Below are 21747 nucleotides of genomic sequence, written 5' to 3' on the forward strand. Positions count from 1 at the left end.
AAACTGCACACGGCCTCAAGCAGAATGTCAGTACTCTTTAACTGCCGCTTCATTGAGACGAAGCACTGACTTCTGTGAATGAATGTTGGGTTTCTCCGACCCGTTTACCAAAATAGATGGAGATGAACCAGGCTGTTAAGTGTAAAACTCGAGCCAGGATCACAAGTGTTAGCGATAGCATTTTATTGCACAATTTCTAGTTGACATGATGGCTTCGCCGGTTAACGGACGTTTATAAATTGCCCTCGGAGATAAGCTGCTTCAGGTAGGAATTAAGTCATTTGTTGGCTTCACTAAACAAGTACACGGTTGTCGCAGATGAAGATATTTTGTTGTGAGGCGGTGACTTTCGATGGTGGTCGAGAGCCGCTCGAACCGACAACAAACTAGTTTTCAAATTATAAAAACTGTTTTCTTTTCTCGTCACTGAAACATAAAACTTACAGAGACATTTATACATCTTGATTACTTCCATGTTTTCAAATTCTGTCGTTTTGTTTGTGAAATCATTCTGTTAATAAAGAAAATCTTGCTCGAATTTAACTTAATTTGTTGACTTCATTTTAAGTCATCGAGATCGACAACATGCTCTTTACAAGAGTTTTTTTTTATCACAATTAGCAAAATTTTCATCTCTTACCTTCGAAAAGTATCACCTCAGACTTAGCTGCATCTTTAGTGCCTTTCGGAATTGCATTTTCTTTCATCCTATTTACTTCTTTTTCAGAAATGTCAACAAATAGCTAAGCAGCCATTTTGGAAGTTAGTGCTCCCGCTATAATCACCTCGCGCGAGGTGATTACAGCAGGATATGACGCAATCCTCGACCAATCAGGCCCCAGTTGTTCAAAGGCCGGATAACTTTATCCGCTGGATAAGGCACTATTCAGGGTCTAAAATAGACTTCATGTTCAACGTTGTCCAAGGTTTTCGTACACTCCCAAACTTAACTGTGGTTAGAGTGTGCATATTCGCTTGTACAAGAGGAAATACTGAAATCTTTTCCCAGATTGAAACTGTCGGATAGTGACTTATCCACAGGATAAAGTTATCCGACCTTTGAACAACTGGTGCCAGATCAACAGAATCTCTATAATCACCTGAGTAATTATACTAAAAGGATTTAGAATTAGTTGTTTTCCAACTCAACGAAATTGATATCGATCATCTCAAACGATCTATGGTACGGTCACTACTCAGTGATATTTTCACACCGTTTAGAGCATTTTTCACCACGCGTGTTGCTTATTCAATGGTTAAAACTCCGAAGACTTTTCGAGAACGAATATTGCAAAGGAAAGGCAAACAAATACGAACGATCATTACCGTACGCTCCAAGATCGCGAGAATGTGCACGCCGCCATTTTGTTCATTATTTGTGTGAGCAGCCGCAGACCAGTTGAGATGCGGGCGTGGCGTGCGATGGCGGGAAAAATGGGAAACAACAGGCAAGTGGTCTTTGCGAGCATGCGAGCAGTGTGTTTATTTTTGCGAGCACAAGCAGTTGTCAATTTTTTCTTGCGAGCAGCGAGCACTTTAGAAAAATACAGATGGCGAGCGCGCAGCGAACACTTTAGAAAAATACAGATGGCGAGCAGCGAGTTTTGCGCCAAGTAATAGCTAATAATCTGACTGACACCTCCAAAACAGAGGAATAGTTACAAGCTGGACTGTTGAAGAAAGAACCTTTTTGTTTTAACCGTATCATAGCTGATTTATCGTTTATATATGTATAAAAAATAACTACAAAGGAGGATTAAAGAAATTTCGAGCAATTGAGCACATGTTAACGAGAATGCGAGCATGCGAGCAGTTGCAAAAATTTTGCGAGCACGAGCAAGCGAGCACCCGTGTAATTTTTGCGAGCAATTCGAGCAAAGGCCAAATTTTGCGACCACTTTTAAATCGAATGCGACCATTCGATACCCCTATCAATGATCCAAGATCACTCGAATCATGGTGCATCAAATCCCGGATCAAATCCTTTCCCAGAATGGATTCTTAATTCGTTTCCTTTGATGCACCATGATCCGAGTGATCTTGGATCATTGATCCTGATCTGGATCAAGCTAAAGGACGAAAGTTCTTTCCACCGAATCGGGCGCCTCATAAAAGCAAAAAACACACACACACACAAACAATCTTCCCATAAAGACTATCTATTCTAGTGTCATTAAAAACGTGAAGAGGATCTCACCTAAAATGCTTAAATTGCTATGTCTGAAAATATATTTAAAATATGGCGTCACCTTTGCTGTCCTCGCACACACAAGCCAGCTCCCTGATTTGGCTTTGTGATAAAGCAGATGTGTACATATACACTTCATCCACGGCTCCTACAATGAACCTCTTGCCCTTGTGACTGCCAATCCCCGCTCTTTCGCCCCAGTCCTGAGCCAGTGATCCAGAACCTTTGCCTTGAATTGCGATCTGTGTATTGACGTATATTGTGGCCAATCCTGCAGAGAAACATTAGTTTTAAAGGTGCCTACTGTTGTGATTGATTGATTGATTGATTGATTGATTGATTGATTAATTGATTGATTGACAGCCTTTACAGTACGTTTAATAAGGGTAATTTTATTGCCCAATATTTCGGTTAGACGAAACTTACCTTCCTCAGGGGCTGCAAAAAAGCTAAGTAAAAATTGGAAATAAACGGTTACAACATTTAAAATTTCACTAATGAAAAGTTGAGAAAAATTTCATATTTTAGTCCGAAAAAGGGTCAGGCTTTCAAACCGAAACGAGGAGTATCCTCCCGTGAAAGACCTTTCCCGCATGAAAAGTGTGGACTCACGCAAGGGAAAGGGCATGAGCTCTAATCATGAGGGAAAGAAAATACTGAAAAAACATCAGTTCTTACGTCAAAATTCGTTGCTTCGCGCGTTACTAGGTTTAGCACCTGGTTGACGATGTGTTTCTTTGTTTTTCTTTTTTTAATTGAAATTCCAATTGCATTGGTCACACCTCTTTTCTGTGATTATTTGCTGAATTTGATTATAGAACAATAGGTTACAACTGAATCATCCGGAAGATCATACCGACGTTCGATGCGCATATTAAAACCAAATCATACTGACCTTGGTTTCTATCGTACGTGCCAACGAGATGTGTCCACTGGTTTGGTGGCACTACCACCCGGTCAGTAGTCACATTAAACACCACATTCCCCTCCAAATTTCGGTGAAACCATCGAACTTTCCCATCTTTCACCTCAAAGTGGTAGTTCCCGGGCTTCGCGGGTGATCCCGCGGGCACTGTGTCAAAAAGCGACTGCCTCCCTGCAGTCAACGTCAATTTTACCCACATTGCGATGGTCACAGCGGCGCTAGGTTTGGGAGAAAATTTCTTCCCGTCGAGCGACACGTTGCCGTTGGAGAATATCCCAGCTAAGCCGCAAGCTTGTGGTAATTTAGATATATCCACGTTGTTTATTATCCCGTTGTTGGTTTTGTTGGAAGTGTCCAAGACATTCACGCCTGCGTATCTGTCAAAAGGTATGTGCAGAGCAAGAAGAGCTGCCACAGGTGGACCAACCGGTGCAGGAGGTGGTACCTTCGGAGGCTGAGGTGGGACCACCGGAGGTTGGACGGGCTGTGGCACTGGCGAGGGTTTCGGAACTGGAGGCTGGACCACGGGCGGATGTGGTGCGGGATTAGGGACTGGAGGTTTCACAGACGGTTTGATGGGCCCAGGTTGTGGAGTTGGTGCCGGGGTGGGGATAGGATGGGGCTTGTAACCTTTTGGTGGACACTTGGACTTGGAATCATAAGGAACTAGAAAGAAGGAGAAAAAATATGCTGACATGAAAAGACGATAATATGTAAAGAATGACCGATTGAATGATAGGAAATCTTAGATGGGGCTATTAAACTCTCGCTAATCTCCTTTCCGTAGCTTCTTTCTTCAACTGCTTGGCAATTGCAAAAGGGAGGATCAAGGGCTTCAGGATAGCGATTGGCCTTAGTAGGAAGTTATACAGCGTCCTCCAACATCACAAGAAAATCGCCTGAAACGTGGTTCTGTAGCTTTGATGACTCAATTTAGTCTTAAAACCGCTCAAGGAAGTCACTTGCTGTAATTTTAAGGGAAAACTGTTCCACAACTGAGCCCCACTGTATTAGAAACTTCTCTTAAGATAATCATTGCGGGTTTGTCGTAGAGTTAACGCGTTTTCAGTATTCCTTAAAATTAAAGATAAGAATTCACATTGTTACGAAAAGTAACTTTTTTATGATCTTAAATATTTTGGTGTCATCTCATTTGAGGTTTTATACATGATAATAAATTTCTTTTCTAAGAAAAGGGAAAGGACATACTCTCTTTTATACTTGGACAGCTAAACGGAGCGCCAAGATCAATGGCCCCAAACAGATGACTTCTTACTGTTTGAAAACAAAATAACAGATCACTTACCTATCAAATGCAACGACTGTGGAATAACTTGTCGTTTGCTCAGAGTTTTCTTGGATACCAGATGGTCCCTTAATGTTGCAAGTGGATCAGCAACCGGTTTACGGAAAGAAATTACCATAAAAATATTGATGATACGAGGTGTATTTGGCACGTACGGATTCTTTGCTTTCCTGGAAGATCAAAATGTTATTGGTATTAGGAAGCTGAAAATTGGACAGCTAGAAAAAAGAATAAACTGTGTATGTAATGGGAATGTTTTTTTGTTTTTACCTGATGGCAGTAAGACGAGCTGACACAAAATCAGGATGAACTCCTTTATAAACGCCAGTGATCTATTTATATGAGATAAAAAGTACAACTGATCAGAGGTATTATTTTCCATTAGTGGTACTCTACAAAAAAAATGTGATCAGGAGGAGAAGGAGGTGGAGAAGGAGGACGACGACGACGACTAGGGCGAAGATGAAGACGACGAGAACATCATCATTGAAATGGTCCGAATATCTTGGAAAATCGGACGATAAAGATGAGGAGAAGGAGGATGAGGAACGGAAGGAAAAGAAAAAAAATGACGATGATAAGAAGGAGAAGAAGCGGGAGAAGGATGAGGGGGAGTAAGAGGAAGAGAGCTCGAGGTAGGGTGAAAGGAGGAGGGTTGTAATGATGATGAGGAGGAAGAGAAGTAGGAGGAGAATAAGAGAGGAAATTGAGGAAGAGGAGAACGACGCAGAGAATGACGACGAAGATTATGCTGCGAGGATGCGAAAAAGGATAGCGAGGAATTATAATGGGGAATTGACTTTAACCCTACCTAGAACCTGCTCACATATAACAGACGGTAAAATTATTAGAAAGTGTTCTCGATTTCAGCATGTAAGATAGACCGAACACGTAATTTACGTCTATTCTTAGCAAAAGGTGTGCCATGTGCACAATATTACTCACCGCACCAACCACCTCCCTGTTGAGTTGCCTGAGATAGTTCATGGATTTGTCTGTTAGCTGGTCGTACCACACCTGGCCCAACAGCAGTGATGCACAGGCATCCTTGGTGAAAGCTTTTATTTAAGGAAGACACACATTCAAAAATGTTAATAACGTATTTAAAAGAAAAATGATACATTTTCTACTATTTTTCTCGAATGGTGCTCCAAAATTAGCAATCAATAGTTTCATGCTTAAACATTCTTTCAATAAAATAGATTTAAGGTGAAACTCTGAGGATAAAAGTGGCACAAGGCCTTTTGCTTGACCCGACTCGTCGGTGTTACATTCTCGTATTGTCTGGTTTAGTTTGAACCGTTATCAGTTAGTCTTTTTCTAGTTTAATGCTGCCTTAGTTAAATCAGCGAGGGTGGCACACTTGGTGAGGAAACGTCCTTCCTTTTAAAAGCACGCATGTAACGTTACGTTTTCGGGTAACCTTAAATTAACTTAATCCGATTCTCAGCCTCTCCCTTTACCTGTGGGGAACGTAGGAACAAGAGGGGCCACTGGTTTTGTTGTTGGTGTTGGTGGTACAGGTTGTGGCTGCGGTTGCGGCTGCGGCTGCGGCTGTGGCTGCGGCTGCGGCTGCGGCTGCGGCTGCGGCTGTGGTTGCGGTTGCGGTTTCGGCTGCGGCTGTGGTTGCGGTTGCGGTTTCGGCTGCGGTTGTGGTTGCGGTTGCGGTTGCGGCTGCGGCTGCGGCTGCGGCTGCGGCTGCGGCTGCGGCTGTGGTTGCGGTTGAGGTTGTGGTTGAGGTTGCGGTTGCGGTTGAGGCTGTGGTTGAGGTTGTGGCTGCGGTTGAGGTTGTGGTGCACACCCTTGCTGGTTCGGTCCACTTGCTGCGGTTCGGTTGTCAGGACAGCATCCATATACTGTAATTTGACAGTAAATGTGATGCACGGGTGGTGGTGTAGGTTGCGTGGTAGCCTCAGGGGATGTTGTTGTGGGTGGGATTTGCGTGACGCTTGCTATAAAAATAAACAAGATAGCCCAAAAATTAGGTCTGCTAGGTCGTAACTACTTCCATTTCTGGAGGTGTAAGGTATTGTCTTTCATGCAAGTGTGGACTTGTTTTCTTTTAATTATGCATTCAAAACAAGCAAATGAAAGCTGGTAATACCTTTGCAGTTTGGTTGGGCTCCGCTAACCCTGGTGCCAGGCATTTCTTTGCCAGTGTTTTGATTCACACACCAGCAGTCAATCTTTCCACTTGCTGGGTAGTTATAACACTGTACCTCTTTATACAGGCCAGATGGCTCGCATTCGGGAACAAAAATGTCCGCTGCTCCAGTATTTTGCGCATTCTGCTGGTCTTTTTGACATTGACTTATTACCTGAGTTGGCGCGGGAGACACTGAAGGTGCTGTTTGAACGGGGCCCAGGTTATCTTGCGGCGGACAGCCCTCCATATCCGGTCCCTTAGAGAAGGTGACCTTGTCAGGACAACAACCGTAAGGACCCAGATTACAGCTTGCAATGTTCGAGGTATCGGCCTGAACCTTGCCTAATAAAAACGACGTGAATACTGTTCAACACGTTGATTATGACAACAATGCCTGTCGTGCTGCTAAATACTAATGCCTCTTATCACCGTTCTTAAAATAGTCTGAGAGGACTGTGTCTCCCTTAACTGATTAAATGAATTCTAGTGAAACACAGATTAATACAAAACGTAACTGTAGCTCAGTGCTTAAAGATATGCTTGTAAAGTTTTATTAATCACTGTATTAGGAGAGTGTTGTGTTCTATTCGCCAGAGATATGGCTGCCTAAAACCTTTAGTTCTACATTTTTAGTACGACGCACTTTTCATTATATCATTCCATTATCACGCATGCACTACTGGCCATAGATCAGATCCTTAAAAGGCAGATACGCGGGTTTTGACAGTGTTTGATTAGCAAAAATAGAAATGCAATATGTAGAAACAATTATCATGTTTTTTTTTGTATGAAAGTAGTCATCTCATTGTAATTATTTCTGCAACAGAGCAGAATTGCTATTGACGAAACAACTGAATCTACATTTACCACATTCTGGCATTGATCCATTGCTCATCCTGCTTCCTTTAACTTCCTGGCCTGACGAATCTACGCACCAACACTGTTTACCATAGCCATCGTGCTTGAAACACTGCCGGGGAACAAAGTTCCCTTCCAAGTCACAGAGCGGAACAAAGATGTCAGTGATGAAGGGCGACAGGGCAATGTCCCTTTCCTTTTGGCATTGGGTTTGTGGCTTTTCTGCAGTTCAAAACAAGTAATAGGTTATCGAATCTTCTTCACTTGGCTGCAGATCTCATTTTCTTTCATAAAGTACCATTTTCCTTCAGCTGTTTCCCCCTAGAAAGTGTTCTCCAGTTTTTATGGGAGAGCAGGGATGGTGCAATTGTGAGGGCACTTCCCTTACGGCCCACCAATGTGGCTCGGGTTCGATTCCGGGAGACGTCGTCATAATTTGTGTGGGTTGAGAAAATTTTCTCCGGGTGCTCCAGTTTTCCCCTCTCATCAAACACAAACATTTCCAAATTCTTTCCGGAGAGTTTTCGCATACTATAAAGCGCATTTGATTATCTTGTCATGGAATTATGCGCTATACACAATCTACAATACTTCTTTTTCCAAATTTGTTATACCTTTGAACCTGGCAGCGAACACAATTGCATCATGTGGTGTTACAAAGCAGTGTTCGACTGCAATTCTTTCCGATAATTCTAATTGTTTTGTTTCTTCTAGAATTTGGGTATGCGGAAGCTCACGTATTATACAGCCGAATGGAATAAAAAATGGCATGGCTTATCTTTTGAAATAACCTACCTTTTTTTGTATCGTTCGCGACTACTATTACTTCAACTTCAACGGGTCTGTTATTGTGAGCTGGCTTTTCCTGCTTCGGCTCTGTTGGTTTGTCTGGTTGTTTCTCCATTATCTTTTCTTCCTTATTCACACCAGTGCAGTCAGGCGTCTGTCCATCCGACGTTCGGGTTCCTTTAATTTCTTGTCCATCTTTCGTCACGCACCAGCACTGCTTGGAAAAGCCCTCGTGTTCAAAGCATTGCACATCGCCGTAGTCTCCGTTTTCTTTGCAGTCAGGTACAAATGCGTCGTCCATAGTTTTGGCCATTTGGCGCTCCAGCTGACAAGCTGTCTCTGAAAGTGTTTAGAAAAAAGAAGCTCGATGATAAAACACTGAAAAAGGGTAAAAGAGAATACGTGAAAACTCAATATTAGAATCATTGAAGGGGCACGACGTTTGATGAGATCAGAGTGCACAAAATTATAAGGTAAAATGAAGGCCATAACTCAACTCTAATCAACTTGCGGTGATTCTAGCTTTCGTATAATTTTCTTAGCAGTTAGTAATTTGCTTAGGCATCCACCCTAACTGTATCAGTTAACAGTTTGCTTAGCAAGTTTAGAAAGTAAATGTAATGTTTGCTACACTGACAATATTGTTGATGTCCGTTTAGCCAGCTATCCTTCAATCACTCTGTAGAACCTTAAAGTTTTTAATAGGCCACACTTTACTGATACAAACAAGCAGGGCTTTTTCTGAAGTAAAAAAAACATCAAAATCTATAGTCTCGTGTTCATTCCCCATTGCCATCATTTTTTCTGATTGTTTAGTTCAAACGGCCTTGGTTAAACTTTGTTTTAGTTACGGGCTTGAATTCACTTTTTACTTACTGTTGTTGTTCTCCTGCACTGCTGCAGGAGCAGGGACTGGAGCAGGGCTTGGGGCGGGATAAGATGAATAGGAGGCAGGAGAAGGGTATGAATATGGTGCGTAGGCCGGGTAAGGAGCAGGATATGGTGCATAGGCGGGTGCCGGGTACGGTGATGGATATGGTGCCGAGTATGGCGACGGGTATTGGTAAGGAGCATAGGCTGGATATGGTGCCGGGGCTGAAGAAGGCGTTTGAGCTGGCGCCGGCGCCTGCTCCGAGTAAGTGTACCCCGCTGACTGCTGGTCGGATAGTTGTGTGCTGTTTGTAGGATATTCTGTTGTGTTTTCCGTGGTATTTGACCAAGCATTGCTGAACTCAGCAGTGACGTTATACGAGCTTGTTTGATTTTGTGCGTCTTGTTGTGTTGCGTAAATGCTGCCATTAGCGGCACCTTGTCCTGGTATCGAATATGAGGTGTTGTCACTCAGTGGAGCTTGCGTGACGTTCATACCATCCCAGTAAGTCGTGTTTGTAAATTGCGATTCATACTGTGATTGGTTTTGAGACACTTCTGGGTTGTTATACGAGTATGTTGACAGGTTAAAATTATTATATGACGTTGCTGACACTTCAGATGCATTATAAGAAGTTGAAGATGCATTCGCCTCTGGTCCTTGCCGCTGTTGTGAGGAATAGTATGAGTCATAAATGCTGGTATTTGTGGTTGTATTATTATTTCCAGCTATCGGCATTGAAGCATAATAATAACTATTGCTATCAGTGTTTGTCTGATCAGTATTTTCCTGACCATAAGCTGTTGCTACTTGCTCTTGTCCCTTCTCGGTCCCGTAAGCTGCGGGCGTTGTACCGTTTTCCTCAGGATTCGCCCCGTAACGATAATCACTGTCTGGGTAAGTGTAGTAAGCGTTCGTGTCATATGAAGCTGATCTTTGAGTCCTCGTATTTGACTCCTTCGGTGGATGCGGAATATAAGAATATTCTGCGGGATTGACGTCTATGGTGAGCGTTCGATCTTCTGCAGTAAAACAATTAAAGAAAATCTGCTTAATTACTCGTACACAGAATATAGTTATGGTTATAAGGCCAATGGTTATAAATCCAGGAAAACTTCTTTTTTATATGTTTTTGTTAGTATTTTTGGTCTTGACCGTGCAAAAACCCAAATAGGATTGTGCGCGGTCTCGGCCCTTCCAACATAAATTGCAACACCATGGTTCATGATCAACTTTGAATATGGCGCGATTTCATAACAAGTCCCTCAGTAACTATGTATAAAACAACTTTTCAAAGCCAAGGCATGTCCGTTGTTCTAGAAGACCCTAAGCAATTTTCGATTGTCTGTCTAAATAAACGATACTATAAATTACATTATCGACCCCAGAATTGTCTTATATAACATTTCATCCTTACGTTTGGGTTGGTATGGTTAAATAAGCTCTAAACTGGTTTAAAAAAACTCATTGAAAACTGATAGAAAGACGGGTTTTCTTTTAGAAATTTGGTAGAGAAATAAAAGCAATCATTTTTTCTTAATTTTCACTAACTTCTCCCCAACTTTGTCCGTTCATAGCACATTCCACCTCGACGAGTGGCTGATTATTGAGTTCATTCAGTTTATTTTCACTGAGCCGTAATGAAAATCAGACTATCCATAAGTCGACTTCTTATGGCGCCGAGAGTGAGCGCCTGACTGCACTCCACGAAAACGGACTTTGAGGAAGTCTATCGTAATGGTTACTCCTTGATTTTTTCTTAAATTCACGGCTTCATATTTGCCTCGTAAGCAGAGTTCTTCTAAATTAAACAATAGGCGCTTCTTACCACTCTAGATAAGAGCCGAGGTATCTGCATTACGGGAACGATTCAAATCCATATAACTTTAAAGGCAATATTGTTTGTATAATTATCTATGATAAGTGTCCAAAGGCCAAAGGGTTGCTAGAGTATGACGCAAACTATGTTTTTATACTTGCCTGGCCTGTGGCTATATTCTTTTACATTGTCGAACAAAACCACTTCGTCCCTTTTCACTTGTTTGTGGGCCTTCCTATGTCTCTCCGAAGCCGGTTTATACCCTGAACACAAAAATAAAATCGGAAGTATATTAAACAGAACTGTAACCATTGCTAAATCTTTTAAGAACTAATGAGGAATGTTGTGGGTTTTTTTAAAAAAGATTTTCAGGTTGGCGTTACGTCCGTTGCCAACCTTCATATAACGTGCTCTAATAGACCCAGGGCAAATTAGGAGATATCATTGCGGGAGTATTGCGGGCAAGGGCGGATGTATTCCCTGTAGAAAGAGCGGAAATATGTTGGGCAACATCTATCCGCCCTGCTTTAGATCAGCTGAGCGAGGATCGTTCTTATTTAGCGGAAGAAAATCGGTTTTGCAAAGTGGAAAATTGGGCTTCCGAAACTAATGCCCGTATAGTTCCAAGTTAAGTTTATTACAAGCCAAATAAAGTCAAATCAGAATAACTGCAATCGTCATTAATTGCTTTAGACATTACTCTGTATCGCTCTTTTTGAATGCCTAGATATATCGTGTGGATCGTGCAATATTAATTCAGAAAGCACCCGCTCTTATCCAACCGCCAAACGATTCCACACTCCGAATGTTTGCTTTATCAGCAGAGTTGATAACTAAACTACGGTAAATTGGCCAGCCTTAACCCCTACGTCAGAGCGAATCGTTTCTACCTTCCAATAACGCAGCACTTGATTCGGCACTCACCTGTCTTGTAAACCGAATTACTCCAGTGACCGCCACAAAACGAATCCCTTTTGCTTTTGCATTCGCTGGAGCACTTGTCCTGCGAAAGTTCCCCGTATCTTCCATAAGTGTTTCCGCAGAAACAAAGATAAGAAAATTGCAGTCCTGCGTATTTAAATTCTAATTCTTTGCACTTTTTGACGCATATCCTTGCGTTCAAGTCCCGTGCGTGGACGCGTTGCGGGAGATCCCTCGGGTCGCTATCTTTAAAACATCCTATGTAGTGTAAATCTGTGGAAAAGAGCATACGTTTTATTGGTTTTGGAGCATATCAATTACAGGCTTTGTAACATGACGAGTTGTTGTTGTTGTTGTCGTTGTTCTTGTTATTTTTTTATTATTATTTATTTCACTAAAACGAGAGCATAAACACTGGTAAAAGACTAATTATTTTACAGTGAAAACAGGATCGAGGTAAGCGCACTCTATTTACAACAGAGACGTTTCTTTAATTTTATATTTTCCTTAAGTTTGTGGGAGTTCGCACGCTTCATTGCTTTACGTTTGTGTTACTCCTAAACAACGAAGAGGTTCTTTGTACCAGGCCTTACGGGACATTTCCAATAGTCATTACAACTATCTCTTGCAGATTTAAAATCACCGATAAGCAAAAAGCAGTTTGACAGAGGACTGAGAAACAACATTGGATGAATTTTAAGCCAGCAAGGTGTGGACGATAACTATGTAACTGAACAACCGGAAATAGTCGATGAGGACATTTTCAATATAGTGTATCATCCTATAATCTTCGACGACAAATCGTTTAATACTTAGTCGCATTACTTACACATCAAGTACTATCCGGACCCAAAGGTCAAGAAATTGAAAGAAAATAACAACTAGAGAGTATGTTTCATTTAAGGTGAAGCCGCTACTTGGTTAAATATTTCTGTTTTACCTTTTGTCCTGGCCATCATCCATGGTAGGATCGTCAGCAGAAGCAGGACCCAAAAGAGTCCCATAATATTAAAACTCGATCCTCTTGTTTCCTTGTTTCAGCTTTTTTATCTGTCCAAAGGAATTTGAGAGAAAACAAACTCAAGTTAGTTTAACATAGTCTGCAACAGTCAAGTTCCCAGACACGCCCAACAATGGTCGTTCCAAGTCGTTTAAATTTCTACTCTCGGGTTTTGTAACTGAAAAAAAAAAAAAAGAGAAAAAAATTGTTTATTCACGAGGTGTAAAATGTCTATTTTATTTCAGTATCTTCACAAAAATACGCGAAATGACTCTGAGAATGTAAGGTGTGTTACTTTAAAAACTTTTGAAGCGCAAAGTAGGTATCAAAGACCCGTTGTCAATGTACGGACTCACTGAAGCTCAGGATTTATGTTTGACGTCGTGACAAATGAAGCGCTTAAAACAACTGTGCACCGTATAGTGAAATTCAGTCGTCCGCGACGGGGATAAACAAAACCTCTATCCAGATATATGCAAAGAGAGAAGAGTTTTAGATATCAAAAAGCACAAATACAGTTGTTTTATCATTACTAAGGCTCCTATTGCATAAATTCTTTTTAAATCCATTAGTCTTCGTGCTGATTAAGACAGAGGCAGTTTGCCTAACAGTATGGACACGGAATGCATGCTTTGGCTTGAGATTATGTTTTGCATGACTGAGATGACACCTCAACTGACATTCAGAAAACGAAGCAATTACTTTGATCCGCCTAACGTCATGTTTCCAATTGAAAATCACAATTATACTGTCTTTTTGCTGGTGGAATTAAAGAGGACGTATGACTCAACTGACTCAGTTACAACGTCCAGGAGTTTGTCTAGATAGCTATAAAACTACAGACCGTGAAAAATGTCCCATGCATAATAAACAAGCGTTCATTTAACGCAATTTTTTTTTGCGATTATATTATCTTGCTAAACTTCTATTTTCATTTACAAGGATAGCATTAGACGTTATAACAAAGAGCCAGAGATGAAAAACTATTTCGAGGCTCGTAGCATTTCAATCGAACGCATTCGTTCAAAGGCTCAACCTATCATACCAACCTCAAAACACGCAGATTTTAAACGTCCTTTTCCTCAACCTTGATCCAAGGAAAATGCCGTTTAATTTATAACATTATAGAAACCGAAAATACGTATTAGATCCATAAAATATTTGCCGTTGAAGGCCGCTATACAATGATCTTCAAACTCTTTACGAATTAATGACATGCAAGAGAACACTGCCATAGCGGGTTCCCTATTCTTGGTGCTACCTGTTCTTAAAATAAACACAGTTATTTCTTCTTTTAATTTCCTCTCTCGTACGAACTACATACACTGCACTCGAAGTCAGCATATATAAGATTTTTCTGTGACATGCGTGTTGATTTGCCATCTCAAGTTAAGATTGTTTAAGTTGTCACAATTCTTTTGGCAAAGTTTCTTTGTTTGTATGACTGGCACTCAAAAGTTAGAATTTGAAAGGTGCATTTCCGTATTTCGTATTCTCAGAAGTTCACTCTATCGGAGTATTTTATTTAAATCCTGTCTTGTTAACATAGTATAATTATATATCCAGCAATTTTTGGATTTAATAAAGTACAGTTAATTTGATTTTCATTGTATGAATCGCAAATGAAATAACATAAATATGGTTTCACCATCTTATTAAGATCATGTTGTCATTAGCTTGATACATGTTGACGCGGAAAATTGAACTTTATGATCAAATGACGAGAAGGTTATATGAGCCTCAGCATGAACGTATGAACACTGATTCCTGTTAGCGTGGACAAAATGGCTGACTGAATCACATGTCGGCGAATTGATGATTTATACTAGATGATATCGGAAAAAAGTATTTCTTAGATTCAAATCTGACGACTTCTCAGTTTGCCATCTAAAATGAAATAATAATAATAATTCAATTTTATCTTTGTGCTATAATTCGTTGACTGAGTTTAAAATTTCGCAAAAGAAGAACTTTCTAGGCCTGATGTGATTGCCTTTTCCGTAGCTGGTTATTTATACTTCAACGAAATAAATCAATTCGGGAATTGAATTGTTGACAAACTTCAGTTAACAATTAAATGTCCAACAACGTCTCTTAATCCATTGCCCCATTCGTAATTCGAAAGAATTTTAAAAGCAACAGCCAGAATAGTAAAATTTGCTGGGCGTTTTAAGGTATTCCTTTCTGCCCAAATCAGATTTCTGGTTCTAACTCATTAGACAATAGATCAAACTATAAACACTAAAATTTCACTTACCTTTGTTCGGTAACAACGCAAACTTCGATTAAGTAAAATTCCAGTTTTAGGGACCCGACCTTTCGTCTAATCGCACTTTTCAAGTCATTTGAAATCAGCTGTATTTTCCCGTTCTTGTTTCTCGATAACGACTTCGCTTCCCTTAGCGAATTTCTGCTGCCAACAAAAGAAATCCAATATTAATGATTTCTTCCAAGAGCTCCAGTTGCCATTTTTACGCAGGGCTGAATTAAACATTTATGCACTTGACCAGTGAGAACTTTGCAACCATGTAAAGAAAGACCTGTTTCCATAGTTGGAAACGAAAAGATTCATAGTTCATGATAGTTAGTAACGAACAGCAACAAGTAACTTGAAATCGTTGTGTTTGATTGTCCCTCCATTGACAACGACATTTCCCCAAATAACGGATCGTTTAATAAAAGCGATTAAAACAATGCAACTTGTTTTAATTTCTCGTAGTTTTGTTATTGCTAAGAGAATTTTACGATTGAGAAATATAACGTCAAAATATTCGCGCGTCGTAAAAACAGTCAATTCGAAACAGCAAAATTGTTAAAACAAACTTTCCGTCAGCTCTCAAATAGTACCTTCTTTAAGAAATTTAAAACAAAAGGTTTAAATTAAGCACTATTCTTCCCCTTTTTTTTTGACTTTCTGAATTTCATTTTCGGCCAAGTTTTAAGACACCTTTTCTAGTTCAGCTGTCGCATGTAATGGTTGAATAAATTTGTTTGTCGTGTTAACAAGGTCAACACCTCAATTGTTCATTTGACATGGAGGACATGCGAGGTAGCTTCGCTTAACTTGTCACGTATCTCAACCGTTAAATCATACAGTTAACGAAAAAAGAAACAATCTTCGGAGCGCAAATACTTGCCGCGATCAAAGCAGTGCTGGTATTGGCAGGCTCCTAAATGAGCAGCAACTATTTCTTTTTCACGACACGCCAGTGCTGACACAGAATAATTCGCTGAAAGACGAAAAAGGAAATTCATTGATAATTTGTATTGGCTAGCGTTTATAATTTGTGAAGGCCCTTTAACTGGATGAATTTGCGATAAGTGGCGAGAATACAGTAATTATTTCGTCCCAGTTCCAAAGAAAAACTTTTATATATATATTGATTGCTCCTTTTTTAGTACGTTCAGCGGCTTTCAACTGAATGATTTGTGAGTGGCCGTGTCTTCCGATTCAGTCCTATCTACTGAATTGACGATCAAAAAGTGCTGATCTGCTGCAGGTTGGTTGAAGCGTGCCTTGCAACTTTGAATAACTTCTCTCACAAGCCACTAAATACAGGGATCAAATATGGTTATTGAAATAATTGACAATGGTTCTTTGTTTCATATGTCAGCTGAAAGCCTTCAACAAGAAGCTAAGCAAGGTTTAGAGTGAGTCACAGACAATAGGGCAAATTAACATTGTATGAACGGCACAATACAATTGGACTGGTACATAAGCAGAGAGAAAAAGGGACAGATTAATCTTCGTAAACAAAGACCCGAGGAGTTATTGATTCTTGTTGTGCAATCACTCAGAACACGGTAACCATGTGATTTTCGCGCCACCGACCGTTGCGATAACCGCTGACATGTAATTGAAGAGAATTAACGAACCAATTGAGTTAAGATCAATCTCGTACCCAGAGTCTTCAGGCTCTTTGGCCAGCGGTTGGTCGCCAGGAGAGACTCTGGAGAATTTGAAAAAAAAAAAAATAGTAATTAGTGATTGGCTGCCCCGTAACCTTACTGCTTGCATTGTCGTTACGGGGCAACCAATCAAAATATTTTAATTTTTTCAAATTCTCCAGAGTCTCTCCCGGCGACCAAGCGCTGGCCAAAAAAGCCTGAGGACTCTGGGTGCGAGATTGGCTTGCACTGTTTTACCGCAGAAATCCTGCGGTAATAAAATTCCGAGTTCTCCAGAGATTCTCCTGGCGACCAACCGCTGGCCAAAAAGCCTGAGGTCGAGCGCTTGGTACGAGAACTAGTAAGATCGAGTGACTGACTTGCGATTTCGACGGTTATATAACACTCCACTTGCTCATGTACTCAGTAACACTGCGAATAATTATGAACTGACAAATCGCTTCCAGACATTCAAGCGATGAGACAGTTTAACCGCCTCTATACTCAAATTAAGGTAAAAGTGACACATTGCTGCGACAAGACTACGACATTTTATTTCCCTTTCGTACGCGTCAACAAAATTGTTTAATGCCAAAACTGACACGAGGCTTGTTCAAGTGGTGCTAAATTGTCTCGCCCTAGGTTTCGAGTGGACAAGCAAAAAAATGCGGAGAAAGCCTGGTTACTAGAAGGGAGGTTTTAGCTATCAGGTCAGGTCTTTTTGTAATGGTAGGGCTCTGAAAACAGGCCTGTATGAACCAATAAAAAAATTATGTTATAATTATTTTAAACATTGAAAGAAATATGAAACGATCGCAGAACTTTGTTAGCTTCCTATTCCCTGAGCGCCGGAGCGTTTCAGTCGTGGGGACTTTGCCGGCGTCCCCATGAAAGCGCCCTAGAGAATACTCTAGCATCCAGTGTAGTGCTTGTATCGTGTGTACAAAGACCAAGTGAGATTAGACAACCAGGTGGTGATAATGTGATAAGTGAGTTTTAATTGATACAAACTTTTGAATCCTCTCAAAACTTTGTTCTTTTATGTATACAGCGCTATGAATACGTGCAAGTTTTAGAAAAGTTTTAGGAATTTAAATTATTCCGCAAACTGCAAATACATAAAGTTAAAACACAAAGAGAACCAAAATTCCAAAATATATCATTTATTAAACACTTTCAGTCTAAATTTGAGTTAAACGATGACATCCTCTTCTTGCAAGTTTGGCGACTTCACACCGAGTGGATTCTAAAAGCGAAGTAAGAAACTCAAGAAAATCCCAAAATCCTGTTCTGCCATAGGGGTCAGTTGCCTGTGATATGAACGCTTTTACTTGATTACTGGCCCTTTTTGGATGTTTTGTGTTTCTGTAAAAAGATAAAAATAATGCACAAATAAAAGCAAGGTTAGGCAAGAATTCAGTGCGTATCAGTCCTAGGTGGAATATATTATAGACAGTGGCTGTCGAGATTAAGAATAATGTTTAAGGCAAACGGCAGAAATGACCACGTGACCATGTTTACCCTGCATTTGCCGCTCGCAGTTTCTCAGTAAAATTGAGTAGTTTCGCGTTAAAATCAAAGGCCAGAATTATTTTTGCCCTATTCTCATCTATGTACTCATTTTATCAAGAAAACATAAACGCGAATCTCACGTTTGCCGTTTGCCGTAAATGTGACTTTAAATACCTCTAATAATGTAATCCCACGTGACGCTTTCAGGTAATACGGGCCCTCAGAGAAGTGTATACTCTTGAAATCGTTTTGTCATAGCCTTTATTGTCGATAAGTTATGGAGGGAGAAGCGAAATTACTCCCTCCCCAGCCAAGATACACACCAAAAGAAAAAGGCCGGGCTGAATTAATGTTAATGCTGAACATTGTCTGTGATCGTTAGGATTGTACATGTGAATATTTGACCATACATGCAAGGCAACATCCTCCGAAAGATGATAGCCATTTTTTGTGTAAGGCCCGCTTTATACACCTAACTCGTTCCCAGGTTATCTCTGCGCAAATCGTACCAGATTTCGATTTTAAATTTTGATCGACGTGGCGGTTTCTTTGAAAGTATCGGTCCGACTTGATAAAAACCTGTTGGAGTACAGATTTTCTGAATCTTAACTACTTTCAATTCACGAATCGGTCGTAAATCGTGTCTCACTGTGTGCACGTCCGATTCGCGCTATGATACTATCGACCAATCGTAGCGTGTAAACCAGCCCTAAGAAGATACTAAACTTTGCCTATGGTGTCCCCCACCTTACGCTCACTAACTTAAAAAAAAAAATTCAAAAGTTTTGGGTAGGTGGAAAATAGACCTTTCGCGTCTGGCCGAGGCTTGCTGTGCAAATACAAAGCTTTCTATTCCCCCGAGACTCAACATGGCCGCCGAGTGACAAGGGTCTAGTATTCACCTTGTTTTCAGTAGCATTAACTTTTGGTTTAAGGTCGCTCAAAGCTGCCTTCAGAAGTGGAGTGATCTTCACGCCAGCTGGTGGATCATAACCTTGAATAAAAAGAAGGAAGAAAGGTAAAAATTGCCACAACATGTAAGGAGAACCTGCTACTGGGTCGTGCAGTCAGATACTCAGAATGCACGCGTCTCCAAGAAGCTTTACCTTCATGCGCTATTCCAAAGTCACATAGGCAGTATTTTTAAAAACCGTCACAACACAAAGAACAGTTACTGATCGAGTTTTGAAAACTGAAAAATACAGTGGATTAATCTTGATTATTCGAGCCCTCGATTTTTCGAAACTCCCGATTTCTTCGAACAAAGTTGTTACCGTTGTATTTGCTTCGGTCAAATTTTTGCCTCCGATTTTTGGAACTCCCAATTTTTTAAATCAAATCCAGTTTCTCTATAGGAGTCCTAGGAAGTTCGAAAAATCGGTATTCCACTGCACTCCAGCTTGGTGAGTATTCAGTGTAAGATTCCTTCCTATAGATTGGTTGTGATCTGGGTTAAGTCACTTTAAATAAGACGTGTCGCCACGTATTTTGGAATCCTTCTGAAAATAGCTACGTGATTATCTACATTAGATATCTTCAATGTACCTGTTTTATATATGGAATTACTCCAATATCCACCGCAATGCTTGTCCTCCTTATTTGTACATTCACTAGAACACTTCCACTCAGGTAGTTGTCCGTACCTTCCACGCTTGTTACCACAGAAGCAGAGATAAGAGAACTGCAGCCCGGCATAGCGGTAGAACAGGTTCTTGCAGCTCTTTGCGCATGAGCGGACGGTAATCTCTCGCTCATGCACCCGTTGCGGTAAATCCCGCGGGTCGGAGTCTTTATAGCAGCCTACATATTCTAAGACGGGAATTGCAATCTTAAATTAAAGAGTAGTAGTTGAAAACAGAATTACACTGCATGTATTGAGTTTGTCATGAGGCATTGGACTACAAAGGAAAAGCGATAGTCTCTGACGGAAGTACAGATAAGACCTTCTTACTAAGTTCATGTGACTGATTGACAAGCGTCCCATGTGCTGCTGGGCTCCCAACGAGGAAATTACAACTCACAGCGTATGGAGCTGAGTAGCGTATGATCTAGAGAATTGCATTTGATTCACTGTTTATTTGTTCCATGTTGAAGTAGTGTGTCACTAACCCTTATCCATGCAATGCGAAAATTGGGCAAATTTTGCACACCGTAATTTCTTTATCACACACCGATTCCTTTAAGGACAGTCCAATGGATAATCTACGCGACAAAACTGCGCAGTATTAGTCTCCACAAAAGACCCTGAATTTTAATTTCTTTTATTCAGAAAATGGCGCGCCTACCCTAAGTTTCCATGAACACGAGAATACAGCGTCATGTTGCCATAGAAACCACGCCGATGTCAGTCGTGGTTATTGCGACAGCTATAATTGGATCTCCAAGAACCGGAAAACGGGTGAAAGCGAGAGCTATTTATCCTCAATCTTTTTTTCTTAAAATTGTAAAAGGGACGTACAATTTTAGTTTTCGGTTTTATAAACACTGGAACTTAGGTTAACAATCAAATACCCTGGCAGGTGGCGCAAGATGCTATGAACACCAGCAAAACAAAAGCGGGCCTTCTCATGGCTCTCTAGTCCTCAGCTTTATTTGCTATTTCAACTTCCTGTCGGCAAGATGTCAAAAGACAAAATGTAGGTGAGGAAACATGGTTATACGGCGACACCCACACCGCACGCGCTAAAATCCTTAGAACTGATCTGGGAGACGCATGTTTGTAACAGGTGGTTAAACCCAGTTACTCAGGTTCAAATACTGGACTGGTATGAAACGCGATCTTTGGGATATCATGGATTGTATATGAAGAGCTTTTTTTTTTTCAAAATAAAGTAGTTTGTAATTGAGAACGTTTTACTTACATTGCACTGAGATAAAAAAAAAAAACATTTTGATAAGGGCATTTTACGTTGACAAAAAAACGGAAGGCGAAAAACATAACATCACACAACAGACATAACTGGTGCACGTTGGGCAATGAAAGTCATATATTAAAGAAGTTTTAAATAACTGAAATGAGATAAAACGATACAAAGAAATATAAAATCGTTGAGCAAATCACTTCTTAATAAGCTGAACTTTAATTTATCAAATATCTAAGCAAAAGTACAAGTGATATTCCTTTCCTACCTGTCATCGACTTCCGACTGAACTGAAATTGTTTGATTATAGTCCTCAACACTCTGTGACAAGCCGAGTGAATCGATCGGGCTGCAAGGCGTAATCTCTTTTAAAACCCACAACGTAATCCGAGAAAGCAGCCGTTTGGGTTTCACAAATTATAAGGTTGCACTTAATATCAGTTGATAATGGTTTCTATTTTTGATGACAGTAGGCCATGAATTATTTATTACTAGAAAATAACTTACGATGGCTACCAAGACAACCTGAATACAACAGCCATGAAGCTTGGTCTCTTCTTGCTACAATATACCGTTCAAATTTTATAACTGAACAAGCTAAAAGTTCTCAATAATGCAAACTACCGCTGCGCTTTCCTCCAAATCTCAGTTTCTCCAGCAGTC

General features: G+C 40.5%; 2 protein-coding genes across 3 annotated transcripts in view; both read right to left on the reverse strand.

Annotated features, from left to right (window-relative positions):
• LOC146473612 (uncharacterized) overlaps window positions 1-15208 on the reverse strand; it is a 90739-nt gene extending 75531 nt beyond the window's left edge. Inside the window, exons 1-14 of one of the 2 annotated variants that reach the window (XM_085118321.1) lie at window positions 15081-15208; window positions 12764-12873; window positions 11827-12096; window positions 11064-11165; window positions 9089-10105; window positions 8219-8551; window positions 7433-7645; window positions 6524-6907; window positions 5883-6371; window positions 5365-5477; window positions 4690-4751; window positions 4420-4589; window positions 3084-3779; window positions 2250-2459 (exon numbers count right to left, since the gene is read on the reverse strand). In XM_085118321.1, coding sequence (XP_084974447.1) covers window positions 2250-2459; window positions 3084-3779; window positions 4420-4589; window positions 4690-4751; window positions 5365-5477; window positions 5883-6371; window positions 6524-6907; window positions 7433-7645; window positions 8219-8551; window positions 9089-10105; window positions 11064-11165; window positions 11827-12096; window positions 12764-12827 — 4123 coding nt within the window. In that variant the 5' untranslated portion in view covers window positions 12828-12873; window positions 15081-15208. Of the gene's footprint in view, window positions 1-1326; window positions 1366-2249; window positions 2460-3083; window positions 3780-4419; window positions 4590-4689; window positions 4752-5364; window positions 5478-5882; window positions 6372-6523; window positions 6908-7432; window positions 7646-8218; window positions 8552-9088; window positions 10106-11063; window positions 11166-11826; window positions 12097-12763; window positions 12874-15080 lie in introns of those variants that run through there. The other variant, XM_085118320.1, reaches the window with a different exon arrangement.
• Window positions 15209-17858: 2650 nt separating this feature from the next.
• LOC146473613 (kremen protein 1-like) lies at window positions 17859-21626 on the reverse strand. Its single transcript, XM_085118410.1, has 5 exons — window positions 21353-21626; window positions 20735-20831; window positions 19769-20032; window positions 19126-19217; window positions 17859-18076 (listed from the first exon to the last, which is right to left on the reverse strand). Exons 2-5 carry the CDS (start codon window positions 20790-20792, stop codon window positions 18047-18049), a joined length of 444 nt encoding a protein of 147 aa, XP_084974536.1. The 5' UTR covers window positions 20793-20831; window positions 21353-21626; the 3' UTR covers window positions 17859-18046.
• Between the last annotated feature and the right edge of the window lie 121 nt (window positions 21627-21747).

Source organism: Pavona decussata, unplaced genomic scaffold, assembly GCF_977016875.1.
Source record: "Pavona decussata unplaced genomic scaffold, jaPavDecu1.1 SCAFFOLD_93, whole genome shotgun sequence".
In the NCBI taxonomy this organism is placed as follows: domain Eukaryota; kingdom Metazoa; phylum Cnidaria; class Anthozoa; order Scleractinia; family Agariciidae; genus Pavona; species Pavona decussata.